The 16,632-nt window shown below is 40.6% G+C and overlaps 1 protein-coding gene across 8 annotated transcripts in view; it reads left to right on the forward strand.

The window, feature by feature from the left end:
* Positions 1-16,632, forward strand: part of IL1RAPL2 (interleukin 1 receptor accessory protein like 2) — a 400,289-nt gene that overhangs the window by 369,598 nt on the left and 14,059 nt on the right. For all 8 annotated transcript variants that reach the window (XM_064159540.1, XM_064159547.1, XM_064159541.1 and 5 more), the window contains 3 exons: positions 610-739; positions 6,912-7,057; positions 13,172-13,315. In XM_064159540.1, the coding sequence (XP_064015610.1) occupies positions 610-739; positions 6,912-7,057; positions 13,172-13,315 (420 nt within the window). The remainder of the gene's footprint in view (positions 1-609; positions 740-6,911; positions 7,058-13,171; positions 13,316-16,632) is intronic.

Consider the following 16,632-nt stretch of genomic DNA (forward strand, 5'->3'; position numbering starts at 1 on the left):
GTTTTCTTTGGTTTGGAAGCATTTTTGCAGAGCTGAAAAGGAGAGTTCTTTATTGCTTTGAATAATGCTTTGAAGTTTGGTGCTATGCCAAAAGCCTATTGACTGTAACATGAGTATGGTTGGTGTTCACTGGCATCATGTATTACTTGGGGATCTTTAAAAGCTCTCTGAACAGCTTACCAAGACTTCATTAACATTTGATTTCTGTCTAAGTGAGGAAGAAATTATTACTGTGCCTTTTTTATGGGTGGCTAGGCAGCAGTAAGCAAGTTCAGTGATTTACCTGCCTCTCAAGGCACACTCCCCAGCCCTGATAGAAATCCCAGGAGTCTGACAAAGTCATCTCTTTCTTTTTAACAACCAATCTGACATCACCTTATGCTGCCACTGTTTCCATACCTCCTTCTTGTTCTTGGAGTATATTTCTGAGAAAAATGAAATTATTTATAAACTCCAGAGTTTCATTTCACAGCTATTTCCTGCAGATGATTTATTTTTTTCCAGTTTTAAATGGGAAGGTTTATCTGAGCTGTCAAGATTTCTCATAATTGCTCTCTCACTAGTAGGCATAATGAAGTGTCTAACCTTATCTTTTCTTCTTGTCCTCAGGAAATCCGCTGACAGTGGCCTGCAAAGCCTTCTTTGGATTCAGTGGAGAGTCAGGCCCCATGATCTACTGGATGAAGGGGGAAAAATTCATAGAAGAATTAGAAGGTCACATTAGAGAAGGGGAAGTCAGGTACTTTTTTGAGTATTTACTAGTAAAAGCATGGTGTGTCCCAAAAGCCAGCTGGTTGGTTGGGTTTTTAAACAGGTTTTTAATTGAAAGTGGAAAAAGTTTCCTGTCTGAATAGTGATGGATGACTTGGAACTAGGGCAGTGTCAGTTTCTCCCTCTCCTTTTTAGGGAATAAACTCCAGAGACAGAATAGCTATCTATGTGCCTGAAAATCTGTTATCAAATTCTCTCGATGGTAGCTGAAGCATCTCTTGAGTGTTCTGGGGGTTGATTTTAATCCTGTGTGGAGATGATGCTGACCACTGCAGCTGCCCCTTGTGGCAATCCTTGTCAAAATGACACTTGCTTCAGCATCAGTGTTAATCTTAAAGATGAATGGTCTCCTGTCAAAGTCACCATACTTCTCTTCTACTGAATGTATTGTCTGCCTGTGATACAACTCTCAGTATGCCTTAACCAGAGCTTTCAAAGAGCAGCATTTGTTCCTTTAGGATTATAAGGGGATTGAGACAATGCTTAACACTTAAGGGAGACTCTCTTCCTTTGCTGTGCAAGCATGTCCAATATCCATCTTGTGCTCAACTTGTTCCAGATGTGGGTTATCATTTGTTGCACCAGTTGTAAAGAGAACACTTGTATCGCCATGAACCTCCATGGAATTTGTGCCTAACAGCATCATCTTGTCATCCTTGTTTAGTTTTATTCTCTGGGCAAAGACAAAACCACTAACAGTATGGTCAAGGTGGCCTCAGCTCCAACAGAAACCATGAATACAGATTATAAAGAGAGCCAACATCTTTGCACCTTCCTTTACACACTATTTTGGTGCCATTTCTGAGATGCTTGTTTGTTGTAGAAGTGATTTGGGAGAGCAGGCAGAGAGAGATTACTACTTGACCAATAACTTGAAATTCATCTATTTAGCCATTATTAAGCTATACTGAAATAATTGATCCAACATTGAACTTTAACTGCATACAGATGGAATTTATCATATAGTGCCAGAAAGACTTTAAGTGTACAATCCTCTTTGGGGCTTCTGACCACATAATACAGTTATTGGAAACTTCTGGCATTAGACATAATGGGCATTGAACAACATTTTGTCCTCCCTGGTGTGCATATGTGAACAGAATGGTTCCTCCTCTGCATCAGAAGGACAATTTGAAGTTTATATTTAGTGCAGTTCATTTATTTTCCTGAAAAAGCTGATCCTGTACCTGTCCTTCATTACACATTCACATTTCAAATTAATTTTGTGACAACTCCCTTCTCTCACTCCATTAAAATGCTTTGACTTAGTTTACAAACCCCTGACAGTTCAGTGAAATCTTCTCTTCAACAAAGCTACTTATCATATACCTAATCTCTTGTGCTTCACAGCCAGCATGAAAAACATAGCATTTACCAAAACCTGGAGCATCATTACCAACAGTGCCACAGCCCAGCCCTTTTTTCATTTACAGGTAGCTATGGCAACTGCAGTGGTGACTTCTGCAAATTGTTTTTTGACAGTAACAGCTCTTGTTTATGAGTCCCATTACAGGTATGCTGCTTCAGGAGACTAAGCAGCACTGACTGTTCTGTCAGTGCCCTGAGCCAGCCCACATCTTCTACCCACTCATATTTTTAGTATATGAAAAAAAATAGTTATGCATGTTCCAAATTTGATGGGCCACAGACAACTTGTTGCTCAGCTGCTTTTCCAATTGGTTTGTTTCTAGATGGCATTACCAACATGTTTCTCTTAATGCTGAGAAACTACAAGTGATTTGGAATTGTTCCAACCAAGCCAAGATACGCTGTGGGTTGTTCCTTTGGCAAACATCTAATGTATCAGCTCTACGTCTGAAATGAGTTCACAGATTCAATAGCACTGAATTTTTGGTGCTGTCCTTACCCTGGACTGCAGCCATCCATTGTGTCATAGGATTTTCTGTATATGAGAGTTTAGGTTTACAGATCAGTGTGGTGTGGGAGTATGAAACATCCATTCCTAGTTTGCATCCTTTGGCATGCATAGTTACCAAGCCATTAGTGTGCTGTTATGAAAGCACTGAAATGAGCACGGCTTGAGCATTTCTGTTACAATCAAACCTGTGGAACTGTTTGTTTTGGTAAGCATATTTCACCATGAGTGAATTATGTGTAGCTTTGGACTTCTCATTATTTAATGGATCTTGTTACACAACCTCATAATAAAAAGTAACTAGTCAGCATTGCAGGATTCAGAGGTAATGACCCCCTGTTGAACCTGCCTCCTTGCCTTCCCTTGAACTAAGATTCCCAAATGTTAGTCATGCATAGGGAGGAAAGGAGAAAGAGACTGTTTGCCAGGTGGGTTTTTCACAAGGTAATAAAAATGTCATGTAGATTGAACCAGGGCTATTAAAGAAGGAATCAGAGTCTTTAAGTCTGTCTGCAGTTGTCAGTTGTACCTAATAATCAAAGGAGCACACAGTGTATATTAGCACTGTCTCTCTGCCATGGCTAAGAAGTATTTTCAGGTATAAATCTTATTCTTCCAGCAACCAATGAGTTGCTTCTTTTTCTTCTTGAGGCAACACTGCAGAACAGCTTGCAGATGCCTCATAATGCTCGAATCTTAGAGCATGTTTGTCTTTTTTTCCTCTGTTCTCCATTTTTAAAGTGAAAATACATTACCTTGTTTTAGACACGTAAGAAATGAATGGAGACATTTTGGATTGCAGCCTTATTTCTTCTTGCTGATCAAATGAACATCCTGCCTTTTGACCTACAGAACTGTTGGTTGCAAAATACTCAGACAAGATGAGGATGTTGTATTCTGTTAAGAGGGGATGTTGAGGGAGAGAGGCAGAATTATTATCACTTCCTGGCTAATACGCTGGGTACTTTGCAGAGTAGTATGGCAATGACAACCTTCTCCATGAAGCTAATGCTATTCAAGTAGGCATGAGAAACACGGTGCAGAAAACTGAACTACTTTTGTTTGGAGAGGTACTTATGTACACACACATCTGTCCTTTCATCTAAGGACTATTGTTAAAGGACTGGAAATTAAAACTTGAGTTCATATCTCTGTTCACAGTCCATATCCTCAACTATATAAAAAATGAAAGTCTCCTTTTTGATAAGTCCAAGCTTACATGCAGGTCAGTAAAGGTTTGGAAATAATGCCCCAGCCTTGCAAAGAGAGGCAGCTGAAGCTTTCTTGTGACCTTTAGACCTGTGCTTGTACAAAGCCTGAAAATTTTAGGAAAATGTGGTTTCAAGGGCAAAGTATTTTAACTTTATTTACAACTTAGTGCATAAATGCATTGGAAAAATGTGACAAGAGGTTTGAAAAGTCTGAAACAGTGGATATTTTTCAAAGCAAACATTTGAATTTGGAGATGACACTTCATAGTACTTCACATTTTCTTAACTTAAAAGAAACCAAACAGTAGACAAAATGTTTTGTTTCAGATCAAAGAAAATGCTTCAGCTTGAACAGAACGCAAGCACTGGGTGGGATTTTATTTCTCCCCCCTCTTCTCTCCCTCCAACCTGTTCATTGTGAGTTGTCAAGCACTATTGATTTACCTGTGCATTAAATGATGTAATTACTCTTACAGTTTGTTCATCAACCAGAAAAAAAGAGTCACTGTTTTCTCATGTGTTAGCAGTGTTCTTGGCAACGTTTTCTCCGACTCAGCTGGTCACAGAGCTTCATATTCTGGCTGAGCAGCAAATACTGTTGCAGCTTTAAAGTCTTGGTTCTTGATACTGTATTCGTTTTCTTTCAAAAAAAAAAAAAAAAAGGTGTGCTCAGGTATTCTCTAAACCAACTACAAAATGCAATCAGTTTGGAAGCTGCACGTGTATTTTTAAAACGTAGGTGTCCAGCTGTGTATTTCTATGGCAGTAATGAATCATTAGCTGTAGAGTACTGCTTAAAAGAAGAAAAGAAAAAACATGAAGAAAAGAAAAAAGGCGATAATGATCAGTTTAACACCACTAAGTGTTTCCACAATTTGCTACCAGCATGATGTTTAAGTGTCTGTCAGCATTTTCCTGATACATCCCATTCTAAAGAGTTCTCTTCCTAAAGATTGAAATTAGCATGGAAAAAAAAATTCTCAGTCCAAATGCCTGTTCTTTTTTTATTAAAGCTCCTTTTCAGCTGATCATGTGTTATTAGAATTTAAGAGTCAATCATTTTATTCTAAAGGACTTCTTCATAATAGCTTATTTATTCTTCATTGCAACCTCTGTTCATTTTCTTCTTTTCCTGCGTAAAATAATGCTGGATATAGCAAATTTGCTCCAGGTTAGTGTACCAGATAGCTTCTCTCTTCAGGATTTTATTTATTCCTTGCAGCGTGGTTTCTAGGCCAAAAATCGTGGAGCATATTACTTACCAACAGAGAAGACAGACTTTCCAGAGTTTAAAATATTTTGCTGTATATACATATGGAATAGTAATAGGTAGATGAGAATTGATTTCTCAGCCCCCAAATGATTTAGACTAATTTGAGTCTGGAAACAGATTAGGCTCTCTAGAGAGGTTTCTTGCCTCGCAGAAATAATGCAGCTTCAACCTTTCTTGCATTATTTTCTTGGACTCAAAGCCAAAACTTTAAATAAGTACATAAATAAATGCAAGACTGCACAATAAATGAGAGAGACATTAGAAAAAATTGTAATTCATGCCTCCAAATGCAGCACACATGCCTGTTCTTAAACTAACAAGTTTTCACTTGCTTTTCTGCAAGTTACAGAGCTGTAGTGAAAGAGGCTGAATTGATGTGAATGCTCTGGCTCATCCTCCAACTGTCAGATCACACAAGCCTTAAAAGGCTACACACTCTATGAAGTCTTGCCCTAGGCATGTGGTTTGTGGCAGTCAGGCTTGCATTTTTGATTGTCTAGTGCAATGTCTTCTTACTTCTGATCTGTTTTCAGATTTGGAGTTCTGTGTTTGTTATAGGCTATCATGTAAATAAGAAAATGTGTATGCACAATGCATACACAGAGAAGTTTGGGAGTTGTTACTGAAAAATTGTAGGCTCTTTAGAAGCGTTTCCACACAGCACAAGCAGCACTCTGGCTACTTCTTTGTGCTCAGTTGCCTCCCTTCAGTCTCCAGAGAAAATATTTCTTAGTATTTCAGTGACAAAAGACTCACTGAAGTACTGTGTGCAGTGAGAAGTTCACAGATGAGTGCAAGGACATTACACACTTTATATTTACCACCCTGCATGTTATGAGGCAGCACACTAATAGCATCAGATGAATCTGGTAGGTTTTACTTGATGTTATGTTTCCTTGTTCAAAGGACTCCTGACTTTTTTCTTGAGCAACTGATATTTTGAGAAGCATTTTGAGAGAATAAGGCATTGTATTTTTAGACTTAGTGTCAGCATCAGAAAACACTTGTGTTTACTTTGCATTCTTCTTGACGTTTACTGTAGGACAATGACATGAAAAGCCTGTACCTCTGACCTGAAAGTCTGCTACAATTCTCTATTCCCTTTGTGGAGATTTTGCATGTATCCTCTGTTCTCTCACAGGAACAGAGAGCTCTTGTTCTTGACACCAGTCAAGATAGGATCTAGCCCCAAAAACTGGAGGAAAATTCCACAGAGCAGTACAACTCTTTCCTTGGTTTTCCTGACTGCATGAAAATGTATCACAATATCCAGCCTTTAAAATATTTGCTCAGTGATGGCTCAGTATCCCATATTTACTTCTCTGGGAAGCATTTATTGCTTCTTTTAAGAGGAACATTGTTTTTAATGTTTAGCACTTAATTTTTAGCACTTAGTGCCACGGTCTAGTTAATAGAACAGGGCTGGGTGATAGGTTGGAATGGATGATCTTGAAGGTCTCTTCCAACCTGGTTGATGCAGTGATTCTATGATAATTCTGTTGGAGCAGAGGTGAACAAGCCATTGCAACTGTTGCACTTACAGCCACGCTTCCTGCAATTGATTCAGTTCCTTGCTACAGACATGGCAGAAGAGAAAGACCTTTGGGTGCCACAAAAGGTGCCTCAAAGTCCCTTTTAGGCCACTCAAGTCTCCTTCTAAGTCCTTCTCCAGGAGCAATGTTGACCAGGAATGCTTTGTATCATGTACTGAGAAGTCATGTTTCTTTTGGGAATCTTCCACTCATTAATTCAGTAAAGCAGACTGTATCCTTCCTTTCAGACTCCTCAGAGAACATCTTGGAGAAAAAGAAGTTGAATTGACATTGATCTTTGATGTTGTAGAGGAGGCAGACCTGGCTAACTACACATGTCATGTGGAAAACAGAAATGGACGGAAACATGCCAGTGTTCTTCTGCGCAAGAAAGGTAGCTCCCTTTGTTTAGTTATTCCTACTATCACCTGCCTCAGCAGCAACAGGTCAGCAAAGACCCTGCTGACTTCCCTGAGCCAGGCTGGACTCCTGTGTGCCTACTTGGAGCTGAAGTGTTTTTATGGTACAGCTTCAATTAACCATTTGTGAAAAAAAGTCGTGAACGTTCTGTGAATCAGCCTTGTGGATGACACATTTTGCCTGGAATACAGTCACCCATGAAGCAGCAGTATCACCAGTGAAAGCATTTTAGTCTAAACAACCGATGAATCTGACCTAGAGTTGATTGACTAGACCGAGGTAATGGTGTGATAGAGTTAAAATGTGTGTCTCTCAGAATAGGTACCTCAGCAGGGGGATCAGATGTTCTTGTATTTCTCCACTTCCTGGCTTTGCTGTTTAAATTGAAAGCTTTAAACAGGTGACATGCATTTTGATTTCTAACTGCACTGAGAATGAAAACATTGCAATGGGAACTACAAATCAACAGAGAATTACCTTATCATGTTTGCTTTGCTTTGTACTGTACCTGGAATTGAGAATGCTACTACTGACGATTTATCTGTAGCAGAAAGATAATCATTTGGGCTTGAATGCACCATATTAAAAGGTGCTACTATGCTGAAGTCATTATCTTAAGGAGTGTAACAGTATCTCATTACTGTTGTTTGTTCAATTACCTCTCCTATTCATAAGCAGGGCGATGCATAAAGCTGATGATGATCTCTCTAAGAGACAGTGTTTTGAGTAGTACTGAAGCTATAAGACATTTGAGTAGTACTGAAGCTATAATGAGTTAACACATTGTCCATATCTCTGCCATTACTCTTGGATGTAAATTAATTTACCAGAAGGGGAGCAATGTTTCCAGAGAGCACACCTGCATGCACTGTTCCAGTCTTCTGTGTTCTTTCAGACCACCAAGGCAAAGGATGTGCTTCTCAGCAGGTTGTGAGTGCAGTACTAGTGTCAGTTAAATATCCCAGTGCCTTCCATTGTCACAGTTGTAGCAAAATCCCATGAAAGCATCACCATTTGGAGAAGGTTTAAATATACTGTTAGTATCCTTGCACACAGCAGACTGACCTCTGAGCCTAGGGTAGATAGGCATCACCACAAGACATGAACCAAGAGCCAGCGAGAGAGGAACAGGCAGACCAGCCAAAGTGTCTGGAGGTAGAGCAGTGCAGCTCTGGCAAACATCCAGAGTTCACCTAAAGGCATGCTGGATGCCAAGTGCTGTTTCATGGCTCTAATCTGTGCAACCTGAAAGCTAAGGTATTTGGACAAAGAGGGGCTACTAGAGAGAGGAAACTTTTGTGTCAATGTCCTCCTCTTTTTTTTTTTTGCTATTCTTCCATGTGACTCACAGGTTTTATGTGTGAAAGTACAGTATGCAGTCCTGTCAAAATGAGTTGAATCAAGTCCTAACTTACACAGTTTGCTCTGTACAGGAGAGTTTTTATCCTCTCAGAAAGAAAGGGATAGCATAGTGTATTATTTTATGCTAAGTGCTAGCAATACGGAAGGTTCAAACCACTCTGAGAAAGAAAGGCCAACAGTTGTGGTGTGGAACACACATGAATGCATATTCAGCATCTGAACTGACAAGATGTCACAGCTTTAAGCAGTCTGGTCATCGTGATGAAGGATTAGCCTCTTTAGTGCAAAAAGCATTCTACCTTTCCGTCCACTGCACCTCATAAATATACAACTGATAATAAGTATATCTGTGTTGACACTGTTAAATGTTCAGCTGCTTTGCATATATTAGAATCACAAGCCAGGTTTATTTATAACATGAAATTGCAGATATTTCAGAGCTCTGCTGAAATTATGGAAGAAGCACTGCTGAATACAGAATTTGGAGGTAGGAAGGATCACTTCTCAGCTACTGTTTCATTTCTCTCTGCATTGTGGCTGTAGAAAGCTTATATTCCCCTCAGGCACTTGCAGCAGTTGATTTTCAAGCTATTAAAGTGTCATTTAAAATAACCACAGTATTTTCTCTGTGCCCTTTGACTGCCTTCCTCATTGTCTTGTTTGTTATTTAAGTTCTTATAAATACTTGACCAAACTTCTCCTTTCTGCAACTTGATATAATTCTTATCCTAATTTTCTTTAGCTTGGATTTGACCGTTCAGTATCACTGAGTCAGGAATTACTGCTTGCTGTATTTATTGACTTGTGACCAGTCACTGGCAGGACTGGTAGAAAGCTATTCACCAGCATCCTTTGTGCAGGTCAAAGAAGGGATCATGGATTCCTGTTGTAATGCCCTTCAGTTTTCCAGATGCTGAGGCATTTGGGATTAGCCGAGTCATTTGGCAATGCAAAGATGAAGCACAGATCTCTCAGCCACAGAAATCCCCCTCCCTCCAGTCTCACCTTCTAAGGGCTGCATTATTCCCATTTGACAAGAAGGGCCTGTAGCTGTCTTTTGTCTCCAGGGTGTCAAAAGTGCTGCATGGGTTCTGTCTGCCTTCTGTTCAAGGTGTGATCGCAAGCACATCAGATGTACACAAGCCACCAGAAGTCATGAGTCCTGCAAAACTAGGAAAGCTTGGATAAAAAAACAGGAGTAGATCCCAATCCAAGTTACAGCTGTGGTGTAAAGGTTCTAGAGTTAGCTCTTGTTTTGACTTAATTGTTATTTTTAAGGAAGAAAAAAGATCTGTGCAAATATATAAGGTAAATTATGTTGAGCTCTTTTGCTGTATTAGTAGTGCAGCCCTCACAAATGCTTTCAGAGAGTACAGGAGTGCTTTCTGCACTGATGGCCCCAGAGCATGCAGCATCACTTAAGATTTTTTTGTAATTATTTTTTTGATTGATAAAGAACCAAATTCAGTCTCCAGAGATTCAAAGTTACCAATGTAAAGACAGAATCAGGCATGATTCTGAGACCTGAATACCACTGTCTGCTATCACATTCTTCTTTACTGGCTTAATTCAAGACCACATTACTTGTTTTCAAGCAGTTAAAAAGTAAACTCTGAGTTTGCAGTTTTGTTTTGGGTTTTTTTGGTCCATCATGCTTGGTGCTCAGATTACATAGAAGCACAGTATATACCTTGTTTGTCCTTTGGCTGTGGAAATAGGTCAGGATTTCCTTCAAATGAATTTTAAAGTAGCCCAGTATTTTAGTGCTTGAAATCTATGGAGTCGGTAATAGAACTATTCTGAAGCATGAATCACTTGCCAGGAACTTCAGAACCTGTTACTGGAAAGAAGCAGTGAATTTAGATAAGTATTCTGCTGATTATTTGCTCACCATTTATTTCAAAGAGGCTGCCTTTATTCAAAATCTGCAGAAAACTAATCTGGAGTTGTTTGTTTTTTTATTCTGATATAGTACTAAATGATGAGAAACCTTCCAAAACATATTTGTCTTTCATTTATTGGGTGTTGATGCTACCTTTGGTGAAGACCATAATCCTCTGTGATACATTATCACCAAGTCCTTTTATATTAGAAACTATAAAAGTATTATTACTATTGACTAATTTTAAGTCATTGTTACAGAACAAAGCCCAGATTCAGCTTCTTTCCTAACACTGGACGTACTGCCTTCCCTATAGATGTTAATAAGCACTACTTGAGGAAGAAGGCAATAATCAGAGGCAGAGATTAAGAGCTGAAATAGGCAAGGAAACAGAACATTCTGGGCCTTTCTCCAGTGGCTTCTCCTTGGAATGGAAATAAGGAGCCCAAAAGCCTTATCTTTCTATACTCTGGGAGAGTTTACAAGGGAGTAGGACAAATACAGAAGGTGCAAAAGCATGTTGATTCTGCCTTTTGGGGGCAGGGGGTTGTGGGTTTGTTCAATACCTTCCCATTCCACTAGCAAGTGGATGCAAGTCTGTGCTCCTTCGTGGTCTGCAGGTGATCAAGGCTCAGCATTTTCTCTCCTTCCAAACTGGTATCTTTGCCATCATCTGCCTTTCCTAGGAAAAAAGATTCAGTACAACAGGGGGAAAAAAAAGTTTTTTCCCTGAAAAATGATTTTAACCAACTCTGTTCTCCACTTGACCAGATTTGTCCCCAGGGCACATGCTGAGTTCATCGTGCAGTAGAACAAAAGTCCCATGAATTCCCTGTGTTCTCAGAGAGATTAAATAGCTATTATAATATACTTTTTCCATCTATTAGTCCATGGCTTCTTACCAGACAGACATCAGAGATGCTGTAAACTGGGAATAGTTTGACATCTGACGTTAATTATTGAAATGCAAGGCAAGTGAGGCAAGGATAACCCCAAAAGATACACAACTAATTTGCTTTTTATCTCAGAAATGACACAAATGACATACCAGCAATTTCTTCTGACCCAAGTTTTAGAAGCATAAAGATCACAAGAACTTTGTCTTGCCTTTATAGCAGTTTTCACGTCTTCATGCTGTATTTATCACAGCAGCAAATATTTTCATGATGTCTTATTCAAAAGTAACACAGACTGTTAGAAGTAGCTATTGTCAAATTGTCATCTTTTATCTGTTACAGCTAAGTAACATGCCAAGTGATGTTATGAGCAGTATTGTGTTCATAGGACATTTCAGGCCAAAGACCAATACTGTTAGTGTCTTACATCAGGTAGGGCACTGGACTGGTATTCAAGGGGGGTGTTTTTATCCCAATTCTGGCATTGGTTTACTGAATGACCTTGAACATCTTGTTTTGCTTTTCTATGCCATTGTTCCCCCAGCTGTAAAAAATGGATAATTGTGTTTGGATGAATATGTGAAGTACTTTGAGGCAGACTGATTGTGATGTTTCCTAAAAGCATCCCAGTAGGAAATTTTAACAAGCACTAGTTCCCATTAAAGTATAATGTGTACTAAACAAACATGTGGGAACTCTGTTACTAGCCATTACAACTCAGACAAAGTGCTCTTAGCAGCCTGATGTGTGCCCCTGGCTTCTCACGTTGTCTTGGGCGTTCTGGATGCTCAGCTCATACTCCAGTGATTCAGATGAAGTGCTGGCTTGGCAGCTCGCATCGGCTCCTCTGCTGCCTTCACAAATGTAAGCCCAAAGTTTAATCATGTCAGGGGCCCTGGAGCCTGCCAAATCAGGTGCAGTGTGTCTGCTATATCAATTCTCACATGCTGCATGGCCTGAACATGAGCCAGCAGTGTGCCCAGGTGGCCGAGAGAGCCAGTGGCATCCTGGCCTGCATCAGGAATGGTGTGGTCAGCAGGAGCAGGGAGGTCATTCTGACCCTGTACTCTGCACTGGTTAGACCACACCTTGAGTACTGTGTTCAGTTCTGGGCCCCCCAGTTTAGGAGGGACATTGAGATGCTGGAGCGTGTCCAGAGAAGGGCGACGAGGCTGGGGAGAGGCCTTGAGCACAGCCCTACAAGGAGAGGCTGAGGGAGCTGGGATTGGTTAGCCTGGAGAAGAGGAGGCTCAGGGCAGACCTTATTGCTGTCTACAACTACCTGAGGGGAGGTTGTGGCCAGGAGGAGGTTGCTCTCTTCTCTCAGGTGGCCAGCACCAGAACGAGAGGACACAGCCTCAGGCTGTGCCAGGGGAGATTTAGGCTGGAGGTGAGGAGAAAGTTCTTCACTGAGAGAGTCATTGGACACTGGAATGGGCTGCCCGGGGAGGTGGTGGAGTCGCCGTCCCTGGAGCTGTTCAAAGCAGGATTGGACGTGGCACTTGGTGCCATGGTCTAGCCTTGAGCTGTGTGGTAAAGGGTTGGACTTGATGATCTGTGAGGTCTCTTCCAACCTTGGTGATACTGTGACACTGTGGTACTGTGATACTGTGATACTGTGATTTGATACATTTTGCCAATACAGAAGTTTCAAACTCTGCAAGCTCATTAAAAGTTGATTAATCCTCCGTAAAATCACTACGTATTTCTCTTGTAGAAGAATTATGATTATAGCCTCAAATGCATTTTGGGTGGTGATTTCAGTTGGGCAGTAGATGGAGTAAATGGGTAGAGCTAAGAAAGAGATACAGGTTTTTTTTTAAATGAGGCACCCTTAATGTCACAATGGTTTTAATTGGAAGATGCACAGTGTGGAATTGTACAGTGGATTAGTGCAAATAAAGCTTGGAAAGATCATAACCTTTCTGTCTTTCCTTGCTAATTTTAGATTTGATCTACAAAATAGAGCTTGCTGGAGGACTGGGAGCCATCCTTCTTCTGCTTATTTTGCTCGTGACCATCTATAAGTGCTACAACATAGAGTTAATGCTGTTCTACAGACAGAACTTTGGAGGAGACGAAGCAGCTGATGGTAAGCAGTTGCTCAGGAGACTCAGCATGTACAATGGAAATATTTCAGAGACCCAAGGTGATGAAACTTCTAGACTGAAATGAATCCGAAAGATACCTGCTACCAGGCTGAGTTCAAAACTACTAAGCACCCACCAGTGTAAAGCCCTAAGACTTTTCACCCAAAGCTTCCTGACTTCAGTGAATCTTTCCAGTAAAATGCCACTGGGCCAGGCCATAAGCAAAGAGAATCAGAAGAATTGTTCATGAGTCTCTTGAAGAGGTTTGTATGTAATTTCTGAACTGATTCCTCAGAACTCTTCATGTTCATGTGCTCCAGTGCCCAGGATCTCTTCTGAGATCCAGAGTGTATCTGGGCAACCCTTTCATCAGGTATTTTTCATTAACTGTTTCCACTGAATTGTCTTCAGGCTGCCAACTAACTCCAGTAACTAGTGAGGGGTGATAGTTACTGAGGCTAAATAGTTACTTCAGTAAATTGGGAGGCTATGAACAACTTAGTGGAAATGCATAACTTGCCTGGGGAGTATGTTAGGAATAGACTGGGCTGTTTTTCATTGTTCCTCCCCTGCCTTCCATCTCACTAGCATACCTTCTCTTTAGTATCTCAAGCTAAACGTGTACTTTAATTCTTCTGAATATAGAACACTTCTACTCCTATGAAGCTGGAATTAGCCCTGGGAAACCAAATTCATAGAATCAACCAGGTTGGAAGAGACCTCCAAGATCATCCAGTCCAACCTATACCCCAGCCCTATCCAATCAACTAGACCATGGCACTAAGTGCCTCATCATTCTTAATACTTAAAATACATTATCAATATGTATATAACCAGTATCTGTTAAAGATATGAAGTATAGTATTCAAGTAGAGGTACTTTCAGAGCCCTCTGCAACACCTGGGAGTCATGCAGGCAGTCTGGAAGGTTATATCTAGAAACAACAAAACATTTGAGAAGAGCAGGGAACACATTTCCCCCATTGTGCCAAAAGAACATGCAGTTGCACAGACATGTTACTTTCTGCTCTTAGCATTATTGTTATCAAAACAATGTCTTCCTATTTAGCACTGGGTGGATGTGAGATGTGGTATGAAAATGTTTAGTTACAATTAAATTCATGGGGGTTTTGGAGAATGGGTGGAATGAAATCCAAAGTATTTTAAAATGTGGAATGATAAATTGTAGGAATGGAAGTCAGGAAAATTCCTCTTTCTCATGTCTTTATGTGTGAATGGGAAAACCTAAAATGATTCTTTTTTTTCATACTATACAGTACTGCATAATATTTGTATTGATACCTAGGAGAAAGTGAAGGATAAAATTCTGTGGGTTTGGAAGTAATTTACCTCTTGACACCTTGGGATTAAGCTAGCATAACATCCCTGATTCACACCAACAAAAAATGTCCCAAAGCAGTAACTTCTTCCAGATTGCTTTGACTCATTTATCTCATGATTTCAGTGCGAGGCTGCTGCATCTTTATTCATGTAACCTCCTTGGTTCAATCACTTTTTAATTTATGGAGCAGTATTCTTTTCTAGTTGTTTAGAAGAAGCCCCCTGAGTACCTAGGGGATTTTCTGTGCATATTATTCTGAAAGCAACCTTTTATTTTTGCTGTGCATTGTTTTGGAACTATTGCAGCTTTGTGCCTCATTCTGATCCTGCAGAATGAAAGATGAAGGCAGAATGTTAGTGAAGTCAAAGTATATAACAGGGATGTTTCTACTTAGGTAGGCTACAGTGGGAACATACAGCACTCCCACGAGCAGTCAGCTGCAGAGGTGCAGTTGCAAGGTCCATACATTTATGACACATATTTCTTTCAAAAAGAAGGTTTAGGACTCAACAGATTTGCTTTATTCCTAGTTCTAAAAATATTCTGGGTAAGCAATGCTGGATGCATTCACTTCCCATCTTGTACATGGCATTGTTTGTAGAGAAAGTGGTACTGAGGATTGAGGGAAACTGTTCAGAAAATGGATCTAAACAGTGCTGCACCCAAAGCACTCAGTGCAAGTGGTGAGCAAGCATGGGTACATTCTTCTGCTATGTCTTGTGTATGTGAAGCTTGTGAAGAGGGAGCCGAGTCTGTAGAGATGTAACACAGGAGTACAGACATACAGGAGCCCTGGAGGAACTGCTTCTTGTTTACAGGTATTGAGTATAGAGGTGACTGGGGAGGGTAGCTAGAGGGACTTCCTGCGCTCAAGGGCTGCCTGCACACGACCCATGCCTGGCTTCTATGCTGCTTTGTAATCAGGCATGTCAGTGCTCTGGGGCTTGCTTTGCTGCCTTTGCAGAGTTCTCACATGCTTGTGGCAACGTTCACTCAGTGGCTGGCTTCTCTTAAAAGGTTTTGGCAGCCTTTGCTACAGAGAAACAGGCATTGGACAGACCTCCAAAGCCGACTGGCCTTTGTTTTTTTGTTGTTCTTCTGTCGTGTTTCTGTTAGTAGCTACTGTTTTTGCAGGCTGTTGATTTCAGAGAAGTATCAACAAGTCAGGTGGACATCCTCCTGTACAGCTATGTTGACACCAGGCAAATTGCCTTGCACAAATGTGTAATTATTCACATGCCTTGTCTGTAGCCCTGACCTTCATGGATCTGGCTTTGCATCAGGAGTTATAAGAAAGCAGCCGTGATTTCAAGGTCATCAAAGAATGTATTGTATTATGATTACCTATTTTTTCTCTTTGTCAGAGTGTATTGATGATTTTAACTGCTTTAAATCTCTTTCATGGGCACTATTCTTTACAGATAATTGGTAGTCAGCAGTCTTGCGTTCGTTCAGTTTTGTCCTCACAACATTAACTATTTGATTTTTCATTTGCTGTAAATAATGGCAGCTGTGCTCTACCCTAGAGACTGAACTGCTGAAGGTTGACTTTTGCAGTATACTATTTTCCATTACTGCAGAGAAACAGCGAAGAAAACATCACTAAGGCAGTCTGATCCCAGTATGGATCTCAAGCACAACAGTTCTGCCACTTGTGTTACTGGCAGAGCTGCCAGCTCTTAGATCTGTGTTTCAGATGAAAGCTGGAGACAAACCCCAGTGCTGTACAGGAGGAGGACTTCTGTTGCCCTTTCTAGCCAAACCCCTGTGTTGCAACCCCATGGTCCTCATGTGGCATTTCCTTGGCCCTCTCTGTCACCTGCTGTCTGCCTCCATCTTTTTGTGAGGCTCTGTTTCCACCCTTGAGCTGCAGGCAGAATACAGGGGCAAGTCCCTCCCTGCACCCCATTTACTCTTGGGGTTATTTCTCTCTCTCTCACGTTCTAAGCCCCAAGTATTTAAAATGTCCCAGATCATG

This window comes from Pogoniulus pusillus, chromosome 19 (genome assembly GCF_015220805.1).
Source record: "Pogoniulus pusillus isolate bPogPus1 chromosome 19, bPogPus1.pri, whole genome shotgun sequence".
In the NCBI taxonomy this organism is placed as follows: Eukaryota; Metazoa; Chordata; class Aves; order Piciformes; family Lybiidae; genus Pogoniulus; species Pogoniulus pusillus.